This window comes from Ranitomeya variabilis, chromosome 1 (genome assembly GCF_051348905.1).
Source record: "Ranitomeya variabilis isolate aRanVar5 chromosome 1, aRanVar5.hap1, whole genome shotgun sequence".
NCBI classification, from domain to species: domain Eukaryota; kingdom Metazoa; phylum Chordata; class Amphibia; order Anura; family Dendrobatidae; genus Ranitomeya; species Ranitomeya variabilis.
The window spans coordinates 654007056-654026698 of NC_135232.1; the positions used below are offsets into that span (position 1 = coordinate 654007056).

The 19643-nt window shown below is 41.9% G+C and overlaps 1 protein-coding gene across 6 annotated transcripts in view; it reads right to left on the bottom strand.

Annotated features, from left to right (window-relative positions):
* MIPOL1 (mirror-image polydactyly 1) overlaps positions 1–19643 on the bottom strand; it is a 509264-nt gene that overhangs the window by 223098 nt on the left and 266523 nt on the right. For all 6 annotated transcript variants that reach the window (XM_077262637.1, XM_077262612.1, XM_077262644.1 and 3 more), the window contains one exon: positions 17567–17737. In XM_077262637.1, the coding sequence (XP_077118752.1) occupies positions 17567–17737 (171 nt within the window). The remainder of the gene's footprint in view (positions 1–17566; positions 17738–19643) is intronic.

Sequence of the window (19643 nt, forward strand, 5' to 3'; positions counted from 1 at the left end):
GACAAAGGCAGTATCTTATTCATTTAACAATCTCCCAGGTCATTGTTATATACATTTGTGACTGAGGATAATGTCCCATTTGCAAGTAGCTGAGAAGTGGGGTCCTGGAGTTAGTTACTGGTGGGCCCTTGGCATCCCAGTACAAAAGTGGCCATGTCTAAGGGCATGACTGTGCCTGATGCAACAGCTCTTCCCTGTTCGTTTGAGAGAGTTGAGCAGCAGGACTAGGAACAGCCACATCTCTACAGGTGGAGCGATGTCTGGATGAACCGGTACAGAGCCATGGCCTTCCAGCTCCAACAGCTACACCTGTAAGTATGACGCTGTGCTAAACAACCAAGGGGCCACGGTCTCCAGCAAGTCCAGAAAACTCTTACATCATCTTTACGCTAAATAATATATAACTAAGAGAATGAACAATCAATTAACCCTGGACTCCAGACACAGGCGGTCATAAAACTGCTCCATTTGTATTGAATAATCAGCAGCAAAAAATTAAAAAAAAATCCCAGCAGCCATGACTGGGTTGTGATCTCCCAGCAAAAAGGGGCTTTTTTCCCATTTTTTTAATACTTCCTACAAGTATTAATGACTGTAAAGCAATGTAAGCAAGCATAAAAAACATCCAAACAGTTTCTTCTCAACTATATTTTACCACTAGCTGAAGAGCCCGGTGTTGCCTGGGCATAGTAAATATCTGTGGTTAGTTATAGCACCTCACTTCTCTTATTTTCCCATCACGCCTCTCATTTTCCCCCCTCACATCTTTCATTTTCCCCCTCACTCCTCTCATTCCCCCCTAACACTTGTCATTTCGACCTCACATCTGTCATTTTCCGATCACTCCACTATTTTCCCTCACTCTTCTCATTTTGCACTCACACCTTTTCATTTTCACCTCACACCTCTCATTTTCCCTTCACACCTCTCATTTTCTCCTCAGTATACACCTGTATGTCATCTCCTGTATATAGTATATATCTGTATGTCATCTGCCCTGTATATAGTATATACCTGTATGTCATCTCCCCTGTAAATAGTATATACCTGCTGTATGTCATCTCCTCCTGAATATTGTATATACCTATGTGTCATCTCCTCCTGTATATAGTATACACCTGTATGTCATCTCTTCTGTATATAGTATATACCTGTATGTCAGCTCCTCCTATATATAGTATATACCCGTATGTCATCTCCTGTATATAGTATATACCTGTATGTCATCTCCCCTGTATATAGTATATACCAGCTGTATGTCATCTCCTCCTCTATATACCTATGTGTCATCTCCTCTTTTATATAGTATATACCTATATGTCATCTCCTCCTGTATATAGTATACATGTCTGTCATCTCCTCCTGTATATAGTATATACCTGTATGTCATCTCCTCCTATATAAAGTATATACCTGTATGTCATCTCCTGTATATAGTATATACCTGTATGTCATCTCCCCTGTATATAGTATATGCCTGTATGTCATCTCCTCCTATAGTATATACCTGTATGTCATCTCCTCCTGTATATAGTATATACCTGTAAGTTATCTCCTCCTGTATATAGTATATACCTGTGTGTCATCTGCTCCTGTATATAGTATATACCTGTGTGTCATCTCTCCTGTATATAGTATGTACCTGTATGTCATCTCCTCCTGTATTAGACCTCGTTCACATGTTATTTGCTCAGCATTTTTACCTCAGTATTTGTAAGCTAAATTGGCAGCCTGATAAATCCCCAGCCAACAGGAAGCCCCCCCCCCTGGCAGTATATATTAGCTCACACATACACATAATAGACTGGTCATGTGACTGACAGCTGCCGTATTTCCTATATGGTACAGTTGTTGCTCTTGTAGTTTGTCTGCTTATAATTCAGATTTTTATTTTTGAAGGAAAATACCAGACTTGTGTGTGTTTTAGGGCGAGTTTCATGTGTCAAGTTGTGTGTGTTGAGTTGCGTGTGGCGACATGCATGTAGCGACTTTTGTGAGATGAGTTTTGTGTGGCGACATGCGTGCAGCAACTTTTTGTGTGTCGAGTTGCATGTGACAGGCTAGTGTAGCAAGTTGTGTGCAGCAAGTTTTGCGCATGGCGAGTTTTGCGCGTGGCGAGTTTTATGTGTGGTGCCTTTTGAGTATGTGCAAGTTTTGTGTGAGGCAACTTTTGCATGTGTTGCAACTTTTGTGCATGTGGCAATTTTTCGGCGTGTGCAAGTTTTGCATGTGGCGAGCTTTCCATAAGGTGAGTTTTGCACGTGTGGCGAGTTTTTCGTGAGCCTAGTTTTTGCATGTGGCGAATTTTGCTCATGGCGAGTTTTGAGCGGCGACTTTTGTGTTTCGACTTTTATGTGGCGAGGTTGGTGTATGTGTGGTGAAGTGTGTGCTGAGGGTGATATGTGTTCAAGCACATGGTAGTGTTTGGCGCATTTTGTGTGTGTGTTCATATCCCGTGTGTGGTGAGTATCCCATGTCGGGGCCCCACCTTAGCAACTGTACGGTATATACTCTTTGGCGCCATCGCTCTCATTCTTTAAGTCCCCCTTGTTCACATCTGGCAGCTGTCAATTTGCCTCCAACACTTTTCCTTTCACTTTTTCCCCATTATGTAGATAGGGGCAAAATTGTTTGGTGAATTGGAAAGCGCGGGGTTAAAATTTCACCTTACAACATAGCCTATGACGCTCTCGGGGTCCAGACGTGTGACTGTGCAAAATTTTGTGGCTGTAGCTGCGATGGTGCAGATGGCAATCCCGGACATACACATGTTCATACATTAAAACACATGCAGTGAAGCAGTTTTCTATAGTAACCAGTCATATTCCGTATCGGTAATGCACACAGTGATATCATACAACAGAAATAATTCATCCACAAAGTTACAGCACACGAACCATACAAACAGTGATATCCCAGTACTAAGATAACGCACACCGTGATGTCCCAGTGCTAGGATAATGCACACAGTGATGTTCCATTACTAGGATAATACACACAGTGATGTCGCAGTACTAGGATAATGCACACAGTGATGTTGCAGTACTAGGATAATGCACACAGTGATGTTGCAGTACTAGGATAATGCACACAGTGATGTCCCAGTACTAGGATAATGCACACAGTGATGTCCCAGTACTAGGATATAATGCACACAGTGATGTCTCAATACTAGGATAATGCACACAGTGATGTCCCAGTAATAGGATAATGTGCACAGTGATGTCCCAGTACTAGGATAATGCATACAGTGATGTCCCAGTACTAGGATAATGCACACAGTGATGTCCCAGTACTAGGTTAATGCACACAGTGATGTCACAATATTAGGATAATGCACACATTGATGTCCCAGTACTAGGATAATGCACACAGTGATGTCACAATATTAGGATAATGCACACAGTGATGTTCCAGTACTAGGATAATGCACACAGTGATGTCACAATATTAGGATAATGCACACAGTGATGTCCCAGTACTAGGATAATGCACACAGTGATGTCACAATATTAGGATAATGCACACCGTGATTTCCCAATACTAGGGTATTGCACATAACTATGTCATAGTACAAATATTATGTACATTATTACTTAATAGAAAAGTGAGCTAAAAAACAGATGTGCAGGGATAATGCACAATGACATCACACCATAGAAATAATGCATTAAGTGACAGCACAGGCAAGAGGTGACAAGGAATGATCTCATAGTATTGGAATAAAGCACATGATCTCACAGGACACAACAATGCACAATGTGACATCACAGCATAGAGATAATGCACATAGATTTAAACATAGTGACATCATAGTGTAATAAATGTTAAAAGTGATGCCACAGTAAAAAGCTAGTACACATTGATATTACAACACAGGTATCCCTGTCCTTGGCACTCAATGATTTGGATTGAAGTTTCATTGCACTCCTTTCATTATTTGACTTCCACGTTATTTCTCTCAGGATGCAAGCCCTGCTAGCCTCACTGGTATGACGATGACGTCATGGCAATGAAAGCCATAGTCCATACGTCATGAAGGGTTTGAGCAGATGCCCATACTCCACGAGGGGTTCAAACAGGTGTCCATACATCCTCTTTGAGGGGTTTAAGTGGACTTCCATATTCCACAACAGGTTCCAGAAGATGTCCATACTCCATGAGGGGTTTGAGCAGATGTCCATAATCCATAAGGGCTTCAAACAGATGTCCATACTCCTCCTTGAGGGGCTTAAGCAGACGTCCATATTTCATGAGGGATTCAAGAAGATGTCCATACATCATGAGGGGTTTTAGCAGATGTCCATGCTCCATTGTGGGTTCAAACAGATGTCCACACTCATTCTTGAAAGGTTTACGCAGACATCTATACTCCATAAGAGGTTCAAGAAGATGTCCATACTCCTCCTTGAGGGGTTTAGCGAATGTCCACAGTCCATGAGGAGTTCAAGAAGATGTCCATACTCCATGATGGGTTTGAGCAGATAACCATATTCCATACCGATTCCTTTAGCATCCTTTCTTCTAAATAGTAGTGACTGTGCCTAGAGTAAAGTGAACATCACATTTTTTTACAGCAAACCATATTTTTTTTCTCCTGGAGTAAAACGTGCCCATGTCACAGCGGCCTTTACACCTAAACAGCCCTGCAGGAAATGACTGCATAATTGCACTATAAGATGGAAATCCTTCAGCCCGTGTGCCAAGGCCGGCCTAGGATGTGTGATCTTCACGGGATTCCGCTATATCATGGCAGTGAATACAAACATACACACACACTTTGGCAAAAGGAAACCTGGATTGAGTTTTTTTTCCCTTTCGAAGGACGAGTGTCAATATTTATCCGTCCTGTAGTAATTTGTTTTTTTATTCATCTGAAAATATGTGCTTAGAAGGAGCATCAAATATTTGAGTTTATACCTCTGTATTTGTTGATACACTGACATGCTTTCGTTTGCATATTTGTATAGTCTTTTGCTGTGACAGATCTCGGCTGAGCACTCCGAGCTCCCGGCCTATCGCTGCTGACACAGGATTATAGAGCAGAATTAACACAGGGAGCTGAAAGCTACGGCCGAGTTCACACATTCAGGTCGTGCACCAGAGAGCTTCATCACTGCTGCCGCACCTGGTGAGGGTCACATAGTTTATTATAGCTTTTACATCACATGGTTTTACATAAAGTTTTTTTTATATAGGTATCAACTTTCTAACCGATCTCAAAAAGAAAAGCAACTTAAAAGAAATCAGGTTGATAAATGTAATAGGATATGTTTATCAACGCAACTGCACGGACAAGAACCCAATGTTCTATACTGAAGAGCCGTAGACCTCAACATTTCACGACCATATACCACCCAGCACCATACCTCTATTAATAAATGTCTGCTTAAAAAATCTTAAAAATGTCCGCTAAAAATCTGCGTGAATTTTAAAAAGGGGGGTAATGGCAGCAAAAATATTCCCAAAAATGTGCTCATGAAAAGTCAAAAAGAAAAAAAAGTAATAGAAAACGTCTGCAAAGGCTCTGTTGTCATTCCCTGCATCACTGCAAAGCTTTTATCTTTATATTAGTGCCTGAATATCGGGCAGTAATGGCTAAGAATCCATGCCATGCCAACTGGGCTGAATACGTGGCTTCACGTTTCACACTTAAACATTATGATTTTTTTTTTTCCGCAAAAAAAATAGCAGAATCCTTCCATGGGATCCTTTAAATTCTTTGAAGGAGATATAATATTTTAACAGAATTCTTTGGCTAATTTTTGAAACTGCATAAACCATGGCATCTACCCTAAAACATGTCTATGTAGCTCCACCAAGATGATCATAAGTGGTCGCAATATCAAGCTCTGCTGTAATGTATGAAAATAACAGTACCTGTTCCAGCAGTACCATAGTTTTCAAATGTGATCACCATATGGTGCCCAAATAAAAGAGCTTATGAAGTGAAAATTATACTGCCCGAAGTTGCTAAAATAATAGTGCTGTGCCCATATAGAAGTGCTCACCTCCTGCCTTTCTAAGCCAAGAATTGCAATTGCACCCAGTCATGAATTATACTGAGGAGGGCAGCTATGACCGCCATAAGCCCCCTAGGGTATTTGCCCCTTTTGCTTTCCTATCATTGCATTAGATGATATGACATCACTGTTAACAGCATTGTGTCCATATCACTCCAGACAGGATTATCAGGACATATAAATCGTTAACACATCAACACAGTATTACATCACAGACTGACAATGTGCAGATGTCTAGACTAGATACCCCATGGTCTCCACATTTAAGAAAGTCCATGAGCACAAAAACATAAGATTTTCAGCAGTGCATAATGCTCCCGACTAACCCGGCATCCGTCTGGTGACCAGTTCCATCTCATGTCTACGTCCAGCTAAAAACCTTGAACTGGTAGCTAATCGCCATCCTCATTGGTTCCCAGAGGGACATTATCAGGACAAAGGATCAGAAGTAAAATACCAAAGGCTAATTCCATCCAGGATTTCACAACTTTATTTACCTCAAGAGTTCACAAGTCCTCCCATACCCTATAGGAGACCAGCCATAAACAGTAGAGCTGACAACAGCTTCCCACTCCAATACTTGTGCACAATAGGAGAAAAAAAAAAAGGAGGAGTAAACAGGTGTATATAGTAAAAGATCAAAATGTTATTCATACATACAAAAATGTTAAAAATACATGAAAGTCCATGACAAGATGCAATACAGAAAAAAGGCAGAAATACCAGGGTCAATATCCCACTGCAAAATATTTCACAGATCCCAAGTCCAAAAAAACGCCAGTGAGACTAGTCACCTAATAAGCGAAGTGCAGATACCCCAAACAAATAACACCATACCATATGTCATAAAGATCAAGGTGGCCAGTAAAAAAAGGGGGTAGAGCTTACCAGCAGTAGGACATAGAAGACCCTGGGCCGGATGGTAGAGCCCCGACGCGCGTTTCGCGTGTCTGATACACCGCTTTCTCTTTTTCTTGAGAAAGCGGTGTATTTTTATACAATGACTCCAGAGTCTGAGATGACCCTCAAAAAAACAATTTATCTTTGGTCTTGTGCAATGTATGTCCAGAAAAATGTAGCCAGCATGCTTTCGGTTTGTTTGCAATTTCAGAAATTTATTATGGTCAACGCCATATATAATGCATAAATTATCACATTTCGAGAGGGTAAGAAGTGGAGTGTCGGTGAGAAGAAATGTGCGATAGCAATCACTAGCACTTTGATGAGTCAGCTTTGTTGTTTTCCCACCATGACCGTAGATGGATGGTGCTTCTGGTTCTTACAATGACGCTCACTGAGGAAGTGTCATGAAACGCGCGTCGGGGTGAGGGACACAGGACAGGACTGCACTACTCTCCTTTGGACACACAACTCAGTAAATATATATATACACCTATCACGAGATGCATATCTAGGACAGCTACAGTATAATGGGATAATATTTGCCTATTGTCATTATTAATTCTATTGTCTCTGCACATGTATATATTTTAAGCTCTTGCTCCGTGTCCCTCTTTGTTGAGGTACCTTATTTTATTCTCTTTTAAACACTCCAATAAAATAGTATATGTTATCATTTAATGTGTGGTAGTCACTCTATGTATCCAACCAGTGGATTTTTGGTTGCGATAGTCGGTAATCTGAATGAAGCAGGAGTGCCTTAGCAATGGACGGCCGCCCCTACATATTATTCTATGGACGGGCGTAAAGTATTAGAATATGGCTGCAAGAAGACAGAAATATGCATTTCTTTGGTTCTAACCGTGGTGGTTTATGCAGGGTTCAACGGTGTAAAATTGCCCGGCATAGCCGTGACTGTACTCAAAGGGTTAATTCACGGTCCATTTGGCCAGACAAAGTACGATTTATTTTTAGACTGTTATTTATGGCGCTGTGAAAATACGCAATGCACGGCTTTTCCTGCAATCGACTGATATCTAAGAAGCCGCTCCCCTGAACACAGCTCGGAGCACAGTGCGGCTCTGTAGTGCTCACACACACGGCACTGACTGCTGATGGCCCGGACGGCAGGATTAGCAGGATTTCAATGCAGCACTTTATAGGTTCAAGGTTTAGCACCCTGAAATGACAAATTCATTCAAACTCCAGCAGCTTATAGCAGAACACCTATGAATGCCTTCTATAGCACGTCATAATTCTACACAGCACGGACCTTTATATACAGAGGCACAAGACCGTGTGCCACCGGACTGGCAGGACTGCCCATTAAAAGTAGAAACTACCCGGTCACTATACGCCCATGTAGGACGCCATATCATTGCAAACCTATCTCTGGGATCAATGACCTTATCGAAAGAAAGGAGAGGATGCAAACACAATAAGGATCAGACAGACAATCAAAGGGAAGTGAATGCAAAACATACACCATAGGAGCAGTTCAGGATAGATGATACTTGTTGGATCGGCAAGAGTCCCCCTGCTGGAATAGGGGTCTTGTGTCCCACAAAACTGTGAAATGGAACACCAGGTGCTACTGCACCCCGCCGTCCATACAATGTCTATGGCCTTAAAGAGGACTTTTCACCAGTTTGAGCATGTTGAACTGGCCACTTCATGGAATTGTGGCTGCAGAGCTGAGTAAAACATAGTTTTGTTGTTATTATTATTAATTAATGTATCCCCATTGTGGAGAGATTAGTAAAGGTTAGGTTAGAACTTATGCTACCAGAGAGTGGGCGGTCACTTTAGCCCCTGCATGACGTTCACCAATCAGAAGCACTCATGTGACTGAAAGATTTACATTGTAAAAGAGACTTCCAGCTCACAAACAAATCCCAAGCTCATCCGTGAGAGAGAAAAGGACCACAGAACATGGCGAAGAGCTATGGTAGATCTGAATCTTCCGTCACTCCAGCTCTATTCCTCGCCCAGCGGCATTTCCTTCTGCTTGACTGACGGCTCCTTTGCTTGAAGTCACACAGCACAGAGAGCAGCCAACTCTGGGTGGGGAATAGAGCTGGGATGACAGAAATTTCCAATCTATCATGGGTCTTGAGCCTCATTTACATATCTATTCGGATGCGGATTTCTCAGTAATGGAGGAAAGGACTGGCCATGTGAAGGTTTTGCTGGACTTGTCTTTGAAAGAGCCACATGTACATATAAATAGTTTGTGGGTGAAATCCTGCTGACAGATTCTTTTAAAGAAGTTGTCCATCCTCTCAGATAATTAAGAAGAGTACTCTAGTTAGGACCTTTATCTATTAGCAAGACCATAAAATGCCCACCAAAAGAGCCTCTGACTCTGGAGGTCCTGGCATGTCCATGCATTACACAAGAGTCTGTAGATTTAAGCAGGAAATGTGCAATTCCTTATTTCTCCTATGGTGGCGCTGCAGAGAATCTTAACACTTAATGCCTGTTACTCCCACCGATCCCAACTGATTAAGAGGATCAGCTTATTTTGAGGGCCCTTCTAACACAAACAAAAAGTGTTTCCGCGACTTCATGATATATCCTATAAAAAAGATGGTTTCATTATGGAATTTCACTTTAAAAACACATGACGACAGCTGGAAGAAAAAAATACGGATTGCCTACAGGAATGAAGGGGCTAGCTCCCCCCCCCCACCCCCAGACTATCCCCTGCGCTCCTTGACAGAATTGATGAGTGATTTGATCTGATGCTGGAAGTCGAGAGCGATCTATAATGTGACACTGGGGTAAAAGTGTAGTTTATTTCAAAGCAGTGAAATGTGTCTCATTGGCGCGGGGGATTTATTTAGGGAAGCCAATTAGTTTATTTACAGAAGCTTATTTTCTGCTCTGCTGGGTGGAATCGCTCCTTTAACGACTTGCTACAGACTGATTCAGTAATTCTGCCTCCTTTTGACGACATTCAGCCTCATTTAAGCTGCCTTGCTACTGGAATTATGGAATTTGGCAGGGCCTACAGGAAGACAAGTGAATGTTTATATTGCCTTAGAAAGGGAAATCAGTTAGCTGCTAGCTGGCAACCTTTGACTACAAATTCTAAGGTTGCTTTGTACCTGCGAGAGCATCTGTGACCCTATTTTGCAGCTCAGGAGAGTAACGGGGCCCTGTGAGCAGTGGAATAGGCATGTCAATCCAAATGCGGGAATCTTGAGACGTTGCTGAATTAGAGGAGGTAGCAGGGATGTTTTAACCCTGTCATTGACAAACAGGTCGCACAAACATGATCGGAAAACCTGAGCAAATGTTTGCTTCCCTCTAATATATTTTTTTTTTTTAGAAGCTCAACTTATTTCTATAGGAATAGCAGTTGTAAAGCGCTGCGGAATATGTTGGCGCTATATAAATAAAAATTATTATTATTATATTATAGGAGTAGAATTTAAAGCGACAGTGGCGACTACAAATACAGCACTTCGGATGTAGATTAATCAATTATAATAACCTGGAGCTTTGTTACTGACATTTGCTCTGGCGTCATTAACTAAGATTTCCACCTTACCCATTTTTACCCAACCGGGAAGAAAATACAGTCGGCGCCTTCTGCTTTAGATACTCTCTCCCCTCTCCACTGCAGATCAGTGTACAATCAGCTCCTTCTGCTTTACATACTCTCTCCCCTCTCCACTGCAGATCTGTGTACAGTCAGCGCCTTCTGCTTTAGATACTCTCTCCCCTCTCCACTGCAGATCTGTGTACAATCAGCGCCTTCTGCTTTACATACTCTCTCCCCTCTCCACTGCAGATCTGTGTACAGTCGGCGCCTTCTGCTTTAGATACGCACTCCCCTCTCCACTGCAGATCTGTGTAGTCGGCGCCTTCTGCTTTACATACTCTCTCACCTCTCCACTGCAGATCTCTGTACAGTCAGCGCCTTCTGCTTTACATACTCTCTCCCCTCTCCACTGCAGATCTGTGTACAGTCGGCACCTTCTGCTTTACATACTCTCTCCGCTCTCCACTGCAGATCTGTGTACAGTCGGCGCCTTCTGCTTTAGATACTCTCTCCCCTCTCCACTGCAGATCTGTGTACAGTCGGCGCCTTCTGCTTTAGATACTGTCTCCCCTCTCCACTGCAGATCTGTGTACAATCAGCACCTTCTGCTTTACATGCTCTCTCCCCTCTCCACTGTAGATCTGTGTACAATTGGTTCCTTCCGCTTTAGATAATCTCTCTCCCCTCTCCACTACAGATCTGTGTACAATTGGCTCCTTCTGCTTTAGATACTCTCTCCCTTCTCCATAGCAGATCTGTGTACAATCGGCTCCTTCTGCTTTAGATACTCTCTCCCCTGTCCGCTGGAGATCTGTGTACACTCCACTACGTCCGATATCTTTGACAATGAAAGAAAGGAGGACTGAGGAGATCTGACGGATTTGTATCTTTTTCTGCAGACCATTTGGCTACATAAAGAATTTAAAGGCACTCCACAGCAGCAAAGTGGTACAAAATTTATAATGAAGAGTATCTAGAAAGTTTCTTAGCTTTAAATTTAGGAAGCAAAGGAACAATAAAAAAAAATCTGTGTGAAGGTGTGCATAACTTTTGAAGTAATGTACGGTATATAACCTATAGCAGCAGTAAATGGATTGAAAGCTCCCTCCTTGTAATGCTTGTCTTGTGTAAAAACTACCCCTGTGGCTGTGCCTAAGGGAAGGCGAAGAATTCACGGTGAAGAATACCCTGAAGCTGTGAAATGGAAACCTATTTACAAGATGCGGTAGATGGATATATATAAAATGTGTTAAGGGCGATGGAACTAACCTGCTGACTAAATGAAGAGTCACAATGAGATGAAGAAATGCTGGTTTAACGTCAACGCGTTTCAGAGTCACTCTGTCCTTCTTCAGGACAACCACAGATTCAAATGCAAATTTAAAAAAATATTTTTTTGTTTCCATAATAGGCAATTTTTAGGATCTCTGCTTACTATTAGTGAACATTCTTCTATATTATACCTGAAAGCTAAATAAATAAGAAAAAAAAACAAAAAAAACAACCTGTCCTAATGTTTCCTCCCCTCTTTCACCTTTTTCTTCTTATAACTTGATTTTATTGGACGTCATACTTCTATTTTATGATACATTGATTCTGATATTGTCCTGTTTATTCTTTTTGTGTCTTTGTAATTGAACATTATATAGTCCTTCAATAAAAACTGAAATTTGGAAAAAAAAAACTCCAATATAGTCGCCCTTGTGGATGATCAGGACAGGTTCAGAGTTAAAAGGCTTATCTGGGACTACAGATTTTATTTATTTATTTGCTATGGACATAACTTGAAGTCAGAGAGTTGATACCTACTTGCTTGTTGTGCCTGGTGCCAGTCTCTGCTTGCACAAGGCAGCCGGCGATTCAGCGCCTTCCACTGATGTCACGTTGACAGAGCAGCGGCTTCTCTTCCGCTCTGTCAATGGAGCCTGACTGCTGACATCATGCTGATTGACTAACTGCAGCGAGCCGGCTGTCAATCAGCATGATGTCGGCAGTCATGCCCCATCGACAGAGTAGAGTGGAAGAGGAAGAGCTGCTCTGCTGACATGTATTCTCACAGAAAAAACCCAAGAACTAATATACAAATATTAAAATTTAACCTTTATTTCAAATATTAAAAATGTGCACTTGACAAAACCATCACCAATAAATACAAGCGTACTACAGAAAAGGCCGGAACAGTGCCAAGCCCTACACTCTCTACGTGCCCCCTACCTGCCTGCGGAGGTTGGCACCCTATTGTCCTACGCCGTGGCGCCCCCGCTCCTCGTCGGCTCTCCCTACTATCCCTGTCAGACCCTAACGGGATAGGGGACGAAATGCTCACATATACAATGTATGAAAATAGATAACTTGAAGGGACAAAAACTATATCAGTAAAAATATCTAGCTAGGACTAGAATTCTCAACTAGCTTAGTAAGCTGTATCCCTTTACTTTACTCTGTAGTTAATCTTGTCCTAACGCAACAATTCATGGCAGATAGGAATGCCTAATTAGAGATAAGGTTGAACACTCATATGATATTGGTCCGTTTGCTCCTATATATATAATAGGGTCTCAAAATGCCATTAACCTTAATAGGGAGGTGTATCTGCTGTGATGTCAGGCATATCCCATAACACAATTCAGCCTTTAAATACCACACTGCAATATTTTAATTTATGATAAGGGCCTAAAGACAGCCATATCTTAAATCATGGCGCTTACATGGATAGGGGACCGGCCCGGTGGTGCAGTTATCTGAATTGCTAACATGCTAAATTTATACACAAGCTAAGTAACCCTTTTTATTATTTGAATGTACTCCTGATGAACCCCTTTGAATTAGAAGGGGAGAAACGCGTTGAGTCAAAAGGGATATGATTCTTTGTATGAAAAACATAAGATATAATGTGGTGTAGTGTTTTGGTCTGCATTTAGGGTCATAACAACAAAAATATACAAACATGTCATTGATTAATGATTTAAGATATGGCTGTCTTTAGGCCCTTATCATAAATTAAAATATTGCAGTGTGGTATTTAAAGGCTGAATTGTGTTATGGGATATGCCTGACATCACAGCAGATACACCTCCCTATTAAGGTTAATGGCATTTTGAGACCCTATTATATATATAGGAGCAAACGGACCAATATCATATGTGTGTTCAACCTTATCTCTAATTAGGCATTCCTATCTGCCATGAATTGTTGCGTTAGGACAAGATTAACTACAGAGTAAAGTAAAGGGATACAGCTTACCAAGCTAGTTGAGAATTCTAGTCCTAGCTAGATATTTTTACTGATATAGTTTTTGTCCCTTCAAGTTATCTATTTTCATACATTGTATATGTGAGCATTTCGTCCCCTATCCCGTTAGGGTCTGACAGGGATAGTAGGGAGAGCCGACGAGGAGCGGGGGCGCCACGGCGTAGGACAATAGGGTGCCAACCTCCGCAGGCAGGTAGGGGGCACGTAGAGAGTGTAGGGCTTGGCACTGTTCCGGCCTTTTCTGTAGTACGCTTGTATTTATTGGTGATGGTTTTGTCAAGTGCACATTTTTAATATTTGAAATAAAGGTTAAATTTTAATATTTGTATATTAGTTCTTGGGTTTTTTCTGTGAGAATAGTTCAATTTCCCCAAGTATTCATTCTTTGACTGTGAAAAATCTGCTGACATGTAGCAGCTGAATCACCGGCAGGTGCGGTCAATGACTGCTCTGTGCCGGCACCAGGTAGAACAGGCAGCCCATAGTAAAAAAATAAAAATAGTCCTGGATAAACCCTGTAAAGTATTTTATTCTCTGATAGAAAGAAGAGGTACTGAAACGGTAAAAGTATTAAAATACAGAATATTCGGTACTATATACGGTATAAGTGTATTACACAATGAATAAAATTTATTTGCAAAAAAAGTGTGTAAAAAAATAAATACTGTAATTTGTAAATTTAAGTCCTGCTTGGCATCTAGGGCATAAAAATTGGTTTTGCGAAAGCATAATAAAGGGAAAGTGTCATCAGAAAATACTACCCACTGTTTCAATTTCTCTTATTATGGAAAAATGTATTATTTAAACATTTTTTAATTTTTTTTTATAATATAATACATATATACATATATATATAGATATAAATATTAAATATATATATATATATATATATATATATATATATATATATATATATATATATGTATATATACACTGTGTTCCAAATTATTATGCAAATTGGATTGAAGTGTCATAAAGATTTAATTGTTTTGTTTTTCAAATAAACTCGTGGATGGTATTGTGTCTCAGGGCTCAATGCATCACTGAAATCAATCTTAAACACATGTGATAATTAGTTTTCCAGGTGATTCTAATTAAAGGAAAACTACTTAAAAATGATGTTCCACATTATTAAGCAGGTCACAGGTTTCAAGTAACATGGGAAAGAAAAAGGATCTCTCTGCTGCCGAAAAGCATCAAATAGTGCAATGCCTTGGTGAAGGGATGAAAACATTAGAAATTTCCCGAAAACTTAAGCGTGATCATCATAGTGTTAAGAGATTTGTGGCTGTATCTGAGCACAGATGTGTTTATGCTGATAAAGGCATAATGAGGAAGATTTCTGCCAGGCAAGTTCACTGGATTAAGAGAGCAGCTGCTAAAAAGCCATTACAAAGCAGCAAACTGATATTTGAAGCTGCTGGTGCCTCTGGAGTCCCTCGGACCTCAAGGTGTAGGCTCCTTCAAAGGCTTGCTGTGGCGCATAAACCTACTATTCGACCACCCTTAAACAGTGTTCACAAGCAGAAATGGTTGAATTGGGCCCACACATACATGAAGACTAATTTCCAAACAGTCTTCCAAACATCCACCAACCATCCACTACTCCATCCATCTGGACCATTCAGGGTTGCTCGACACTCATCAGTAAACAAGACTATTTGAAAATTAGTCTTCATGTATGTCTGGGCCCACTACAACCGTTTCTGCTTGTGAACACTGTTTAAGGGTGGCCGAATAGTAGGTTTATGCACCACAGCAAGCCTTTAAAGGAGCCTACACCTTGCCTGGCAGAAACCTTCCTCATTATGCCTTTATCAGCAAGAACACGTCTGTGCTCAGATTCAGCCACCAATCTCTTAACACTATGATGATCACGCTTAAGTTTTCAGGAAATTTCTAATGTTTTCATCCCTTCACCAAGGCATTGCACTATTTGATGCTTTTCGGCAGCAGAGAGATCCTTTTTCTTTCCCATGTTACTTGAAAACTGTGGCCTGCTTAATAACGTGGAACATCATTTTTAAGTAGTTTTCCTTTAAAGGGAACCTGTCACCACGTTTTTGGAAGATGGGATAAAAATAGCGTTAAATAGGGGCAGAGGTGGGCGTTACATTAGTGTGTGTGTTATGCGTTTATTACCCACCTAAGTTGCCGAAATAACTTTGCAAAGTCTCCGTTTTCGCCTGTCAATCAGGCTGGTCAGGTCGCATGGGCGTGGTGTCTTCACCCAGATTTGGCGTAGTTTTCCGTTGGTGGCGTAGTGGTGTGCGCATGCCCAAAGTCCGGAATCCTCTTCCAGGGGATTTAAAATAGCGCGGTGTTCGTTATTGCATTGGTGATCGGTGGGCGCGGCCATCTTCCTTTGGCCGCGCGTGCGCAGAAGCGGCGCTCTGCTGGCCGCGGCTTCAGGAAAATGGCCGCGGGATGCCGCGCGTGCGCAGATGGATATCGCGGCGGCCATTTTCCTGAAGCCGCGGCCAGCAGAGCGCCGCTTCTGCGCACGCGCGGCCAAAGGAAGATGGCCGCGCCCACCGATCACCAATGCAATAACGAACACCGCGCTATTTTAAATCCCCTGGAAGAGGATTCCGGACTTTGGGCATGCGCACACCACTACGCCACCAACGGAAAACTACGCCAAATCTGGGTGAAGACACCACGCCCATGTGACCTGACCAGCCTGATTGACAGGCGAAAACGGAGACTTTGCAAAGTTATTTCGGCAACTTAGGTGGGTAATAAACGCATAACACACACACTAATGTAACGCCCACCTCTGCCCCTATTTAACGCTATTTTTATCCCATCTTCCAAAAACGTGGTGACAGGTTCCCTTTAATTAGAATCACCTGGAAAACTAATTATAACATGTGTGATAACAAGACTGATTTCAGTGAACCATTGAGCCCTGAGAAAACAATACCATCCATGAGTTTATTTGAAGAACAAAACAATTAAATCTTAATGACACTTAAATCCAATTTGCATAATAATTTGGAACACGGTGTAATGCAAAGAAAACAAGTTAATAATCATTTAGAAACAACAATACTAATGTTTTAACACAGGAAGAGTTCAGAAATCAATATTTTGTGGAACAACCATGATTTTTATTCACCGCTTTCATGCGTCTTGTCATGCTTTCCACTAGTCTTTCACACTGCTCCTGGTGCAAAAATTTCAGCAGTTCTCCTTTGTTTGATGGCTTGTGACTATCCATCATCCTCTTGATTACATTCGAGAGGTTTTCAATGGGGTTCAGGTCTGGAGATTAGGCTGGCCATGACAGGGTTTTGATGTGGTGGTCTCTTCATTTTTGCCAGAGCTGTATATGTATATATATATATATATATATATATATATATATATATATATATATATATAGAAATCTTGGAATTTTTACATTGCCCATTGGGGTTATTCTACACTCATACTTCCTATTCTTTCAGTAAATTCATATGGACAATAACAGCAACAGACTGACTCAAATCCTGTCCTTTGTATGGGCAAAAAAATAAAATATTGACAAAAATTCAAATAAACTATTTTTTTTTTACATAAAAACCTAATTTTAAGCAATAGATAATTTAAAATTCCCATTATGGAAGAATCTTGAATGACTAATCAGAACTTTTAAGGCTTAATTTTGAGACGGCAGGTTTATGGCCGAGTGGTATCATGCGCTGATTGTCCGTGACGGATACACTCTATCATATATATATATTGGGGGCAGCTTGTTTTTAGGAGAAGTTCTCCATTACTTAATAACATACATAAATATTCAATAGAGAAGTCAGAGATGAGGAATAAAAAACCTAAAATCTGTGAGTCTCCGTACCTGAGCGCGCGCTGTGTCCCGCTCTACGATGACTGCCCCCATTTCCTCAGCGGTGATTTGCTCTCTTCTTTCCTGACTTCTCTTTATATGCTCTAATACAAGATCCCCGTTGTGTACAATGTCGGCGCCGTCTTCCGCTTCATCCAGTTTATCAAGCAATTCTTGTAGAGTCTGGAGGAAATATAATTAGTTACCATGGATGTCTCATCTGTAAAAGGCATACATGATGGCAAAATTAAAAACAGCAAAAAGGCAAGTCATAGAATAGTAAAGTTGGAAGGGACCTCCTGGGTCATCTGGTCCAACCCCCTGTTCAAAGCAGGATTCACTAAATCATCCCAGACAGATGTCTGTCCAGCCTCTGTTTGAAGACTTCCATGGAAGGAGAACTCACCATCTCTCGTGGCAGCCGGTTCCACTCATTGATCACCCTAACTGTCAAAAAGTTTTTTCTAATACATACAGTGCGCTGCGGCAAATTTTAGGCCACACCTCTGACTACACCCATTTCACAACTAGTCACGCCCCAACCACACCCATTTAGCACTTCTGATCACAATGTTTCGTAAACAATAATTACAAACAAAAAAAATATGGCCACACATGACGCTCCATACTGTATAATGGCCACACATGACGCTCCATACTGTATAATGGCCACACATGATGCCCCACACTGTATAATGGCCACATGATGCCCCACACTGTATAATGGCCACATGATGCTCCATACTGAATAATGGCCACATGATGCTCCATACTGTATAATGGCCACACATGATGCTCCATACTGTATAATGACCATTGGCCACATTATGCTCCATACTGTATAATAGCCCCACATGATGCTGCGTACTGTATAATGGCCACAGATGATGCTACATACTGTATAATGGCCACACATGATGCTCCATAGTGTATAATGACCACACATGATGCCCCATAATGTATAATGGCCACACATAGTGCTCCATACTGTATAATGGCCACACATAGTGCTCCATACTGTATAACGGCCACACACAGTTCTCCATACTGTATACTGATCCCACATGATGCTCCATACTGTATAATGGCCACACATGATGCTCCATACTGTATAACGGCCACACATGATGCTCCATACTGTATAGTGGCCACACAGTTCTCCATACTGTATAATGATCCCACATGATGCTTAATACTGTATAATGACCCCCCTCCTGTATGCATGGCTCATATTCCCCCCTGTATGCATGGCTCATATTTCCCCCTCCTGTATGCATGGCTCATATTTCCCCCTCCTGTATGCATGGCTCATATTCCCCCCCCCCCGTATGCATGGCTCATATTCCCCCCCTCCTGTATGCATGGCTCATATTTCCCCCTCCTGTATGCATGGCTCATATTCCCCCCCTCCTGTATGCATGGCTCATATTTCCCCCCTCCTGTATGCATGGCTCATATTCCCCTCCCCCTGTATGCATGGCTCATATTCCCCCCTCCTGTATGCATGGCTCATATTCCCCCCCTCCTGTATGCATGGCTCATATTCCCCCCCTCCTGTATGCATGGCTCATATTTCCCCCCCTGTATGCATGGCTCATATTTTCCCCTCCTGTATGCATGGCTCATATTTCCCCCTCCTGTATGCATGGCTCATATTTCCCCCTCCTGTATGCATGGCTCATATTCCCCCCCTCCTGTATGCATGGCTCATATTTCCCCCCTCCTGTATGCATGGCTCATATTCCCCCCCCTGTATGCATGGCTCATATTTCCCCCCTCCTGTATGCATGGCTCATATTCCCCCCTTCCTGTATGCATGGCTCATATTTCCCCCTTCCTGTATGCATGGCTCATATTTCCCCCCCCTGTATGCATGGCTCATATTCCCCCCCCTGTATGCATGGCTCATATTTCCCCCCCCCTGTACGCATGGCTCATATTCCCCCTCCCCCTGTATGCATGGCTCATATTCCCCCCCTGTATGCATGGCTGATATTCCCCCCCCGTATGCATGGCTCATATTCCCCCTCCCCCTGTATGCATGGCTCATATTCCCCCCCTGTATGCATGGCTCATATTCCCCCCCTGT